The sequence below is a fragment of the Miniopterus schreibersii genome (assembly GCF_964146895.1).
Source record: "Miniopterus schreibersii genome assembly, chromosome: 14".
In the NCBI taxonomy this organism is placed as follows: Eukaryota; Metazoa; Chordata; class Mammalia; order Chiroptera; family Miniopteridae; genus Miniopterus; species Miniopterus schreibersii.
Genome location: NC_138114.1, coordinates 5,974,415 through 5,987,288, shown reverse-complemented (window position 1 = coordinate 5,987,288; position 12,874 = coordinate 5,974,415). Strand labels below are relative to the sequence as shown.

Genomic DNA, 12,874 nt, shown 5'->3' with positions numbered 1-12,874 from the left:
GTCTTCAAATCTCCTGAAAACGGAATTGATTTTGGTATCCACTACCCTTAGACAAGGGCAAATTTGGTATTCGGTGCCAAGAGAAAGTATTTTTCAGGGGGAGTTTAAAAGACCCTCAGTTTCTGGTTATCTGTCACTGGGGAATGGTAGCCCAGCACAAAACCCAGTGGCTTTGTTCTCTATTGTTTCAAGTCAATTAGAGTAACTGGCGACTCCAGGAGCGCTGCGGTAATTTTTACAGGATCATTGTACCTTTTATTTAATTTTAAAGCTGTTTCCAGCCCTTTGTGGAAGGGCACAGATAACTAACTGTGCTTAGCCACACATACATTCCAAACTAGCTGTCCTTTCCCAGTCACTTCAGCGATTCTTTCTACTTTTCTGACACCCTTACATTTCAGCAGAGCCTGCCTGTGTCTAACATGGGAATTTTCTGGCTGTCAGACACTTGTCCAGGGGGTCTGTTGGGTTTATGTTAGAAGGCCCCATAGGTTACAGAGCCTAGCACCCCACCCATGTCTGACTATGCCACCCCGCTGCCTTCAGAACAGTCTAGTCTTGTACCATGGGAGACACAAGTGAATTACAGGTCTTAGGTTCATCCAGGCACAGAAATTCCTTGGAATTCAGCTCGGGAGGCAGCCATTGTCACTGGAATTCTAGGCAAAACCCTGGTCCTCAAAAGCTCTGGTTTTCTGTGTGTGGGGATGGCCTCCAGATGGGCTACACCAGTCACCAAGAGCTGGGGGCTGGAGACTAGAAAACCTGTAGCACAGGCCAAGCATCCTGAGCCAGCTGAAAACTCTCAGAATAGACCACACACCTTCTTCAGCAAAAGAAACTTGTGGTCATTGGAGTATCTAAAGTATAGCTAGGCATTTTTAAAGACTAATTGTGTTTGGCATTATCTTTGGTAATCCAAATTTTAAAAAATGGCATGGAACAATGGCCTGCCAAGCCCTCCTAAGCCTGGGAGCTACACCCGGGAAATTCTGAAGGCACACTGTGGCTGTGAGAGAAGCACTGGGAAGGAGAGGCGTAAAAGAGCTGACAGCACAGATGCCACCTGCTTTTAATCAATTGTTTCATAAACATACCCAAAATATATAGCAGGTGATATCAAAACTAAGCAAAGGAATTACAATTTATTGAGCACCTAGTATGAGCTCAAATTGGTCTGATGCCAAAGGCCGTGCTGGCTATTGAGCACAGCCTTGCTGCATGCCCGGGCCGCCTGCATGGCCTCAGAGCCTAGGACCAATGGTCTGGCTGGGGCTTCCTCTGTTGTCAAAGCTCCCCTTCCATTAGCTCTGCAAGCATTTCTTGGGGCACTGTGCACTTTCCCAGCTGACCCCAGCAGCTTGCTATTTTATATTTTCCAAGGGTCTCCGGCCTGGAGCTGTGTCGGGGCGATGCCAGGCAAGCCTAGAATGGCCATGGAACAGTCTGCTCCAGTGGCCTCAGAGGGACATGATGGGAAAAATTAACATAATGGAAATGCAATCGACACAGTGACCAGCTGTCCCCCAGGTGCAAGGTGGTATACAGGAGGGTGTCTAGGGTTATCTCCATGGATGAGTGAGAAGTAGTTTCTGCAAATTTGACTCATCCACAGGGCAAGATTATCTCTTGTACTTGGCAGTCATTTTTGTATGGACAACCAAAGTAGTGGCCATAGCCACAGTTTAGCTCCTCTATCTACTCCCTCTCTATCTGGGACAGGAATCTAGACCCTTACCTGTGTAATAAATGTGTGCATTGTTGGGACAAAGCACCTCTCAGACTCTGAGAACAACAGAATAGGAATGGACAGGGTACCACTCCCAGTTGTAGGGGCAGCTATATAGTCACTGAGTGATGTTACACCCATAATACATTTATAAGAGGGTGATCTGCAGAGACAGAGGGTTAGTGAAGTGACCTGTGCCAAAGTTCATGCAAGAAGAGAGAAGTTTCAGGAGTTAGAAGATGGACATGCAGCCCATGAGTGCTGTGGTCCTGGGGGAGCTCTGCCTGGGGCAGCTGGAGGCCGAATGCTTCTGTGGATGTGTATTTTCCCCTCAGTGTGGTCTACGTCGCTGGGTGGCACTGACTCCACTCCCAGAAGGTGGGTGGGCACATGACCCTGACCTGGCCTATGAAAGCACGTGATTGGTTCTAGGATGGGCACTAACCTCCCCTGGGCAGATGAAAACCACTTTGGGGGATTTTTGCTAAAATCACTGGGACAGGGCATTCCTTGTGTGGCAGAATTCCTACGGGATTGACTATCAGCCTGGAGCTGTTGAGGGCACTGATGCCCTTATGCTGAGAGTCTGCTGAGAACGGAGCCGACCCAGGGAATTCTCACTGTGAGATGGAGAGCCACAGTGTCCTGAGGCTTTGTTGAGCCCAGAGATCTAGCTTGCCTGGAGCCAGGCCATTTTTGGCCTCAGGTATGTGAGGTGATGAATCTTTTTTCTTCAGTTAGTTTGAAATGGCCTTTTCCCGCTTACACTGAAATGCTGCAGAGAAACCCAAGTGGAGAGTAAGGCTCATATGAAACATATGTGTGATATGAGATCACCAGGGCTAATATTCAACTTACATGTACAACTAGGGTTCTACTAGTGTGGAACTGTCGAAATACATCCAGTCCAGTTGGTAAGCAGCTACTCTACCTCCAGAGCCCCAGCTACCCAGGCCTCCTAGACCACTGCCCGCTATGTCCTGGATGCCCTACGAGCTACCAAGTAAAGGGTGAGTGCCTGAGACTACCGGGAGCTCCTGTGGCAGCCACTCAGACGGGTCTTTTGAAGGTCATCAATGACCCGCATGTAGCAAAGGTCAGCGGTCACTTCTGAGTTCTAGTCTTACTTGGCCCACCAGCAGCACGGGGCAGCACAGCGGCCACACCCTCCCTGAGGCACAGCTGGCTCTCGGGACGTCTTCCACAGCTGCAGTGCCCTCCTTTCTGGCTGCAGCTTTCAGTCTCTTCCGCTCCTTGTCCATGTGAACTCATTCCTGTGGCGATCTATCCAGCCTCATGCTTTAAAGCCTCTTCCAGACTCACCCTCACCTGGACCTCTCTGTGAACTCCAAACGGCCAGCATGACATTGCGCCTGGATGCCTGGCAGGCGTCTCAGAGCTGACGTGCCCCAAACTGAGCCCCAGACATCACCACACCCACACAGTTCTGTACTCTCCCCATGTCATTCTCCAGTTGCTCCCACCTAAATCTTTGGTCTTATCCGTAAGTCCTCTCTCACAGGCACATACTCCACACTTGATTTGTCAACAGATGCCATCAGAGGTACCTTCAAAACATGCCCAGAATCTAAGCACCGCACCGTCTTCACGGTCACCTCCTGGTTCCAAGCCATCATCATCCCTAACCCGGGTCACTCCTAACCGGCCTCCCAGCTCTGCCTTTATCCCACTGTGGTCTGTTCACCACACAGCAGCCAGGTGAGTCCTTTAAAATTCGTCAGTCACACCATCCCCCTAATACGCCCCGTTATGCAGAGGAAGAGCCAACACCGTTACTGTGAGCCCCAAGGCTCCCTCGAACTGGCCCTACTAACTCCCTCACCTCTCTTCCCACGGAGTCCCTGCCGCCAGCCACCCTGGCCCCAGCCACGGCCCTGCTGCCCCTGCTCTGCTCTGCCCTTGGCCTGAAGTGCTCTTTCTGTTTTCTGCACAGCTTGTTTCTCCACTTTGTTCACGTCTTAATTCAAACACTGCTTCTTGGTGAAGCCTTCCCTTATCACCCCGTCGAAGATTTCAATCCCCACGTCTATCTACTTTGTATTTTATACTTATACATATTATCTACTATGCTTTGTATTTCTCTCATTTAAGTTGTTTTCTATTTTCCTCAGGAGAACATAAAGACAGGGAAGAGTCTGAGTATTTTGCGTGTTGCTCTGTCAAGCAGCAAACACCACACACAACAAAACCGATAGATAATTAACTATCGATAAGTGATTCTGAATGACTTGGTGGTCCATCCCATAGTCAGTACAGGCATTTTGAGTGCCGCTCCGGGGGACGCCCCTACCGCCCCGCCCACGTTCCTGGGGACAACCGCCACCGCCTCCTCCATCCACCGCCTCCTCCATCCACCGCCTCCTCCATCCACCGCCTCCTCCATCCACCGCCTCCTCCGCCGCCTCCCCAGCTGGAACAAGCCCCACTGACTGCCCGGCCTTCTGGGGCGCTGGGGGCCTGTGGCGGCGCCTGGCAGGGGCTGTAAGCATCACACGGCAGGGAAAGAGGCGCCCTGCCTCAGATTCGAAGACTAAACCTGACTCCATCCCCCACTGATGTGGCTCCTGAGCTTTCTGAGTGTCCTACAGGAGGACAGGCCCAGGCTTGCTCACCCACCTGAGCCTGAGGGCCCGAGGCCAAGGCTGGGCCTGGGCTGGCACTTCTGTCAACCTGACCCACCCACCACGGCAGAGGCCTGCTTCCTGCCATTTTGGTCTGAAAAAGCCACAGAGCCCGTGGGTCATCCAGGCTGTTGGTAAAGGTTTGGTTGGCAGAAGGAACTTCCAGGGGGGTGGGGGGAGAGAGAATAATAAGGGGACACGCTGGCCACTCTGTGCATGACACCACTGCGGTGGGATCAGGCCCTGAGATGGAAGCAAGGCCAGTGCCCGGAGAGCCTGGCTGGCTCTGCCCGCATCCTTACCTTAGGCTGAGGGGCTCCTCCGTGGCGCCCTTCCCCTTTAAGCTGGGCTGGAAAGCGCAGAGGCTAAACGAAAAAGGCAAGGTTCATTTTATCAGCAGAGGCAGGACCCCCTCCAGCACCAGGGAGACATTTTCAGAGGCAGGCAGGAGATGGGTGCCTGACCCCCACCCATCCTGCCCCGGTCCGTGACCAGTGGACCGGGGTGCACCTCGGAAGCAGCCCTCAGCCTTGAGAACAACAATCATAACAATAAAACAAGTTGCAATAAGAAATACGCGTTTTAGATCCCTCCTCTGGGCCAGGCACTTGCCATTGCCACTGCCAGCTTCACTGGGGACAAGTGCCATCCTAATTTCAGGCTCCTGAGCGGGCCGGGGGCGGTTGGGTAACATTCACACCCGAGCGAAAGACACGTGACTCCTAGATTAACTGTGAAAACTTTAACGCCCAGAAATCACGAGGGGAAACAAGCATGAGGGTCAGCATCCCACGCCTACTTCTCTGGTTTGGTCTCAAATGGAGCTTGAAAGAAATTTTAGGAGGCAGCACAGCAGCGCCCTTGGGAGAACCTCAAAGGGAGGCGCAGAGCTGCTGGAGGCGCGCCCAGGGCTGGCGCGACGGCCTCTCTGCAGGGCTCTTTTCCCCCACTTGCCCGGCCCTGTGGAGGCAGCAGCTGCTCCGGTGCCAGTGACGCGCCAGGGCCAACAGGAGGGCGAGGCTAGAGCCTCCGAGCACAAGTGGCCTGGATCTTCAGGTCAGGATGTCAAATCTCACCTCACAACTTCCAGCCAGAGTGGAGCCAAACATGGGCCCCCGGCCACTCCAGCTCCTGAGTGGTCTGTGCTGGGAACCTACCTTCCCTTCTGTCCCTTCCAGATTCTCCACAAATCTCTATCTATTTATCTGCAACTTTAATAGTAATAAAAATAAATATTTGTTTTATCTCTTTCTTAGCTTACATTTCTTAGGTTGATAAATCTGTTTGGAGAAAGAGAAGTTAAACTAAAACAGCAGGCTTCTCTCTTTAAGAAAAAAGATGTTCGCGCAGACGTGGAAAATCAGTGTTTGGAATTCTTTCCAATGAAATATAAAGTTAGAACAACTAAAATTGGCAACTGGGATCAAAAAGAAAGAATAAGCCAAAAAGAATTATTGGATAATTAGAAAATAAAGCCAGAAAATTCTGGAAGGCCCGCTCAACAGCCAGTCTCTTAAATATGTGGTGTCTGCACCGTTTTTTCCCTATAGTCATTACTGTCCCAAACTCCTTCAGGCCATGAGATGGAGCATTTCCCGGGACTTAGAAAAGGCAATCCCATTGCGCTCTCTATACTTTCCCATAATTCAGCAGCTGTGTGGGTAAGTTCCTCCTCGTGTCTAACCTGAATTCTCCCCGCCGTGGGTCGAGAACAGTTCTGAGAACAGAGCTGAGCAGTCTGTCTGCTCCCAGCCCTTGATCAGTTTTGCTCAGAGGACACTTCAAACCCTTACCTTTTGAAGACCTTACTCCGATCGCTGTTGTGGAAGACAAAAAACTTGGAGCATCCGTTTCGGAAAAAGACTTCCAGGGCAATGTCCTATAAGAGAAACCCTTTTATTGCTCCTGAAGTTCCCGGAATGGAGACACTGCCAGGCAGCAGAGTCACTGGCAACGGGTCGTTTGGGTCTCTGTGTCGGTGTGAGAGGCTTTCAATCTAACGTGGAGCCAGAAGGCAGGAAATGGAGCCTCTCACGCCTGCGCCCTCAGAAAAACGTAACTTAACTAAGACCGATTTCCCATAAATGCCTGGGTTAGAGGGGCCGAGGCTCAGCTCCTCAGCAGTGAACATTGCCAAGAACCCTCCCCTCCTCGAACCAGTGAACTTACTGCTTGGACCCCGGCTGGACGTGCCCCTCTGTGCTCCTGGCCCATGAATACAGTGCCCTAAGCCCTCAACGGACTCACCTGGAGCTTGTATAGCATGTCTCCCATGGTCATTCCTGCTATTCCCGCATAAACTCAAGCTTGCCTCAGTTTACCACTTTCTTTAGGATAATACAGGCCCCCTTCCTGGTTAGTCCTTCCAGCCCCCTACAGGGGGATACAAAGACTTCAGTGACAGAGGTGAGCAGGGTCTTATCAGAATGGGCAAGAGGTCAGGGGGCCTCAGGGTCCCTTTGGCCGAAGCAGGAAGCAAGGGCCCCACTCCCAGGACAAGCAAGGAGCAGACAAAGGGAGGAAGCGCCCGCTGACACCTTCGGACTCACTCCCGGGCGGGGCCGACGCTTTGCTTTCCTGAACCACAGGGTCACCTTAGCAGAAGCACTAGGGGAGCTGGTGTGCGACCCACAGACCTGCAGGCCTGGGGCGCCTGGCCAGGCCCGTCTGCCGAGCCACTGCTGTGGCCACACTGACGCAGCGGTGTTGTTTCACAGGTATGTTGTTAGTGGCTGAATGAACTCTGCAAGATTTCTTTCACTTTCCTCTCCCTCTTCCCTCCCTCTCTGCCCCCCTCTAACCCACACCAGGTAAATAACAGATCTGGAATAGTGAGAGAGCGAGTCCACGTACGGGATGGGTGGGGTCTGGCAGAGAATTCCCAGGGCTGGAGGGAGGGACAGGGGAGGAGGCCTGGGCACGGAGGGACACACGAGCCTCGGATTTTTATCTATAAATAGAAATATAAATAACAGGCAAATAGATGATCCATATAGAATCTAGAGAGGCAGTGACTTGCCTAGCAACCTGGAGTGCCCACGCTCAGACCTCCTGGGGGAATCTAGGGCTGGACAAATGGCGGCCTTGTGCCTACAGCTCTGCCGTCCCGCCTGGCTGTGCTCACACGGCTTCCACTCCCAGGCTGGCCAACCATCTGTAAACAATCACCGTTTACTGGGGGGGAAAGAAACTCACTCACTGACACCTATTTGCCATTATATGTTACCTGTAAGATATATAATCATTAAAACAATAATCTTTGACACTTAGTATGTGCCCCCCAAAATGTGCTAAGCTCTATACATGTAATGGTAGAGAAGACGAGATGTGGTCCCCTGCCTACCAGAGGGAACAGGAGCCCAGAGAAGCGCCCAGCTGTGCCAAGGTGGCAGGGCCGTGGTCAGGACCAGGTCCATACTGGCCACACTGCCCAGAACCTTGGGGGCAGGGCCTTTCAGTGCATCCCCTTCTAACCCATCTCCTTGCAAAGAAGTCCAGTAGGGTCAGGCACAGTGAGGGGCAACCCTTTGGGGGCAAAAGCAGCAGAACGGCAGGGAAGAGGGAGAGCTGGTCAGATGCCAGCAACTCGCTGGACCCTTGTCAGCAGGACAGCTGATCCTTTCTGGTACTTTTTAAATGAGCCCCCAGAAAGGCCTCCCTGGGCTGCAGTCTTAGACAAAGGCCTCCCACGGGACGGGGGAGGGATCACCAGGCTAAATTACACTCCCTAAGAAATTTACAAATGAAAGGCACTCTTATTCCATCTTTAGGGCGAAGCACTGCCCCCTGCTGGCCCTTGCAGAACAGACACCCTGCAGAGAGAGGAGGGAAGGATCTGGGCCCCCCTCCTACAGCGGGGTTTCTGCTACTCCTCTGCCCACTGCTTGGGAGGCCCCTGGGCATGGATGCAGCTTCGCTACTGCAGAGGTTGGGCTGGTGAAGACAAGGTGTGTTTGAGGTCACTGGGGCCCAGAGTTCTTCCTCCCTTTGCTTGAGCTGATGCTTCTGAACCTCTAAACCGAGTGATTTCTGCCTGAGGTGGGGCCAGAAACACCAGGTTGTGACTGCTGGCAGCCGAGCTCTGCCTCTGAAAGGAGCCTGCTTTGTTCAGTACCTGGGTGAGTCCTTGAAGACCTGGGCGAGGCTCTGGCACCCTAGCTGAGGGGACAATCAGTAGATCTCTAAACCACTTGGCCCAGGAAATTAGCAAGAACTTGGTGACTGAGGGGAGGGTGGGAGGGAGGGGTGGCAGCCAGCTGAGGGGGTCCATGCGATCAGGATCAGAAAAGGGCAGACCGGCACTCAACTCCCAGGCATCAGCTCGACCCGGGGGCGGTGGAGCTGCCCGGCCCTGTACTCCTGAATCCTCATGTCAAGGGGAAAAGAAAGCAGAGGCTGGATCTTCAATGATGCACTGAGGGAAGCTCCCAACAGCCAAATGGCAAGGGCTGGGGAGAGAGGGAAGAAGTGGGAACTCTGAGCCAGGGGACCAGACACAACACAAGCCAGGGGAATTCGTAGGCATGTCCCCAAGGGCACTGGGCTATGCACAGGCAAGAAGGGGGTTATGAGGTGTGTCCCTCACATTCGTACAGGGCATTGATGGCACCCGGACCACCTGCCTCTGAAGAGGTGGTTCTCCCTTGCCCCCTCCTGGGTCATACCTGCAGGAGGAAGCGTGCCTGCCGGAGCTCCCTGAGGTCACCGTAGCTGTGACGTTGGCACGAGTAATGGTCGGAGGACCTGTCTTTGCTGCACAGGTTGAAAATGAATGGATCACTGATGCTGAAAAGAAATAAGACGTGTTAGTGAGAGGGTATCTGGTGGGCTTGTCCCTCTTCCTGTCCTGCAGCCCTGCCTGAGTTTCTGAGACACACTGGGGGTCACCGGGAGCAGGGTGCCGCTGACCTAATAAACCCTGAGTGCCTGTCCTCGTTAGCCCTGCCCTGAGCAGCAGGATGAGGCACCAGCCACACCAGGTGAGAGGACAGAAGGGCAAGGGGACAGCCTCCAAGACAGACAGCAGCCCTTGCTGAGGAGTGTGTGTGTAAGAGTCCCTCTGGGTACAGTGGCCAAAGTGGACTGAGGGGGTGGGGAAGAGCGGAGGACACACTCTAGTCCCATCTGGAGAAATTTCAGGCTCTGGAAATAAGGCAAGAAGATGAGGAGACTCTATGAGAAAGCTGTGATCAGCATGGCCTCAGGCAGCGTGGCGCTGGGGGCGCACCACATGGGAGAAAGTGACAGAGAACACCCGAGCCCACAAAGGGGTATGCACAGGGCTGGGATGCCAGTGGGCTGGGAATGATGACCACGGCCTCAGCAGTGGCTCTAGAGCAGGTGCCCAGAGCCGGGGACCAGCCACGTGGCAGCAGAGGCCAGGCCGAGCCCCTCTCAGACGTCAGAACGACTCCCGTGGGAGACAGGAAGAGGAGGGGGTGGGAGGGTCTGAACTGGGTGAGTATTTGTCCCCCAAGGGTGATGTCGGCACCCGAAGTAGCTGAAATGTGCGTAGGCAGCCACACGAAGCTCTTGCCAGCAACACAAAGGGCACTTGAGAAATAACTGTGATTCCAGTTACAGACAATTACATTCTGAACCTCTCAATGTGGTAACTTCAGATTGTGTACATGACCACAGAGCTCTGATAAAATGCCCTTGAGAACCTGAGAAATGGAGGGCCTCCCAAGCACCTCAGCTTCAAGAAGCACGTGTGCCTGTTGCAGACCCAAAGAGCCAGGAGCCGAAGGAGCCCCGCCCAGGGCGAGGTGGCAGGAGGGGAGAAGACTGTGCTCCACCTCCTGCCACCCCAGCTCCAGCTGCAGCCTGAGGCCAGCCTGCGGGACAACCATGCACTGGGCCTCTCGGTCACGCCTCCAGGGAAAAACTGAGAAGGCAGTCAGGCCCTCACTTGGGCCAGTGGGACTTCAGTCCCTGGTCATGGTCAGGGTGGTGTCCAGCGTCCGCAGTGCTAAGAGCTTGGACTTGCTGCTACGCTGAGTGGTGACTGCTGGGTAGAAGGGAGAGTTACCCAGAAACACAGCCTGAGCCCACTGTTTAGTCTCCTGTGCAGCCAGACCCCAAGGAGGTGGATTCCAGTCCTTTGCAGTCCTGCCCCTTCTTAGGACGGTCCTCCCAGGCGTCCTGCTCAGAGCCACGTTGCTTTAGGACTGATCAAATACAAATGTGGCTTTGGTTCTGGATGCTTCTGCCTGGAGGCTTTAATTCAAGCCTTCTTCTGGCTGAGGCCCCTGTTTGTTATTTACACCTCCCTTGGGGCAAAATCAGCTTCCCCTAAACTCCTCTGACTCCCAATCGGCCATGCAGGTGATTCTAGTTCCCACCCTCGGCTTAAGCCAGGCAGCATCACTGGCCAATGGTTGATGAGAATGACAGTACTCCGTTATCCAACTATTATTGTCGCCTAAGATTCAAGGATTGTCAGAATTTATACCTAGAATGTCTACCCAGAATCACTCCCTAGATCACAAGCTCTCCAGCAGACTCAGCCCACGTCTGACTCGCCTCTTTGCACCTATGGAGTCGACCACAGTGCCTGGTATGAGGCAGCTTTTCAGTATTTGTCGAATTGAACTAAGCAGAGAAATGCCTTAAAATGCGGACTGAAGCAGAGGGAACATCTGATGAAAAGCACCCTGTTGCAAAGGGCTGGGTGGATGGTTTGGATTGCCACCAAATGAGTCAAATGCTACACCTTCTGACCTTGACTGCCACTGTTATGGGTTGAGTTGTTTCCCCCCACAGAGATGTGTTTAAGTCCTAACCCCCAAAACCTCAGAATGAGACTTTATTTAAAAACAGGTGAAGACTGGAGGTGATAAAATTAAAATGAAGTCATTAAGATGGGCCCTAATCCACTATGACTAGTCAGTCTCCTTCTACAAAGGGGAAACTCGGTCACAGAGCTAGACACGCGCAGAGGGGAGATCATGAGAAGACACACAGAGAGAAGATGGCCATGTGACTGGAGTGATGTATCTACAAGCAAATGGACACCAAGGATGGGCAGAAACACCAGAGGCTGGAAGAGGACAGGAAGGACCGGCCCCTAGAGCTGCAGAGGGCGAGTGCCCTCAGACCTTGCTATCCAACTCCTCACCTCCAGGACTGCGAGGCAAATATCTGTGTTTCAAAGCCACACCATTTTTGGTACTTTGTTAGAGCAGCCCTAGCAACCTAATGCAGTCAACCTATCCAGCCTAAAAGGGATTCCATGAAAGCAAAATCAAGCCTTCTTGGAAGGTTCTTGGTTTCCGAGGAAAGTTCCAAAGTAGAAATGCACTCCCTGCTGGAGAGTGTGCAGTGTTCTTGAGTTTTATTTTGAGTACTTTAAGGCACATCCGAGAGCCCCTTTCAAGGTCTAGTGCTCAGCTGTACTCAATTTGACGGCAGCCTTTAGAGAAGCACTTCAGGGTCGACTTAGCTTTATTTTTAACTGGCTTATTTATGTATCTCCCTTGGTCTCTGTGGTCAAAAGAAGACTTAATCCCCATTGATCTGACAGGATCGAACAGCCGTCTCGGAGAGCTGCGTGTGCAGGGTGCCAGCAGCTTCTTGGGGCAGCAGACCAGACTTCGAGAGAAAGCTCTGTCTGGTTAGCAAACACTTTTTTGAGGTATGGTGACTAAAATTACCTGTGCAATCCCCAAATGATAGTCCAGGGTCGTAATTTGTTCTCACTCTACTCCTACAGGTGTTCTAGAAAAGCACACTTCCAGATGGGGGAGCCTCCCTCCTTCCAAATAAAGACAGTACATGCAATCTGACAATGGGCTTCAGTTAAAAGTGCAGATATAGTCGATCCGATCACTACGAGATGCACCTCATACACACAGTTTTCCTAATCAATAAAATCTCATCTAACGCTAACTGGATTTAAACCAGAGGTGAGCGGCGAAGCAATGGACTGTGCAGGTCATCACACGGGCCACCAAGACGCAGGCTCCATAGGAAGCTTTCATCAGCTCCCAGGAAGGCCAGTCTGCAGGCCCATTGTCCATATTGATCAGTATCAATAAAACACGAGCCTGAAGATGGGATGTGTGCCAAGTATTAATTACGCCTCTCCTGCCTTGGAAAAGCGCAGAGGACTCCCAGCAACCGGTAAATGTTTGGAATGAATAAAAGATGAAAATTAGCAGAGAGAAAATGCCAAGCATTCTAAAGCAAATCTAAATCAAAGGAGGGTGGGCTGACATCTGTTTTTCCACACTCCTTAGACTCCTGCCTCCTGACATAGGCTGGAAATGATATGACAACTGGGAATGAAATTCTTAGGTATTGGCAGGCATGACCCTGACTCCTCGGCAATAGTCTACAATGGTGGTTCTCAAAGTGTGGCCCCGAACCAGAGGCTTCAGCGTCAGCAGAGAGCTTGTTAAAATCTCAGTCCCTACCCCAGATCTGCCAAGCGAAACGCTGGGGGAAATGTGGGTCTAGGAAGCCTGTTCTGACAAGCCCTCCAGGTGGCTCAAAGTAAGTT

At 52.3% G+C, this 12,874-nt stretch overlaps 1 protein-coding gene across 1 annotated transcript in view; it reads right to left on the bottom strand.

Moving 5' to 3' along the window:
• WDFY4 (WDFY family member 4) overlaps positions 1–12,874 on the bottom strand; it is a 252,408-nt gene that overhangs the window by 68,872 nt on the left and 170,662 nt on the right. The window contains exons 45-47 of the mRNA XM_081157692.1: positions 9,036–9,156; positions 6,165–6,250; positions 4,674–4,736 (exon numbers count right to left, since the gene is read on the bottom strand). Coding sequence (XP_081013818.1) covers positions 4,674–4,736; positions 6,165–6,250; positions 9,036–9,156 — 270 coding nt within the window. The remainder of the gene's footprint in view (positions 1–4,673; positions 4,737–6,164; positions 6,251–9,035; positions 9,157–12,874) is intronic.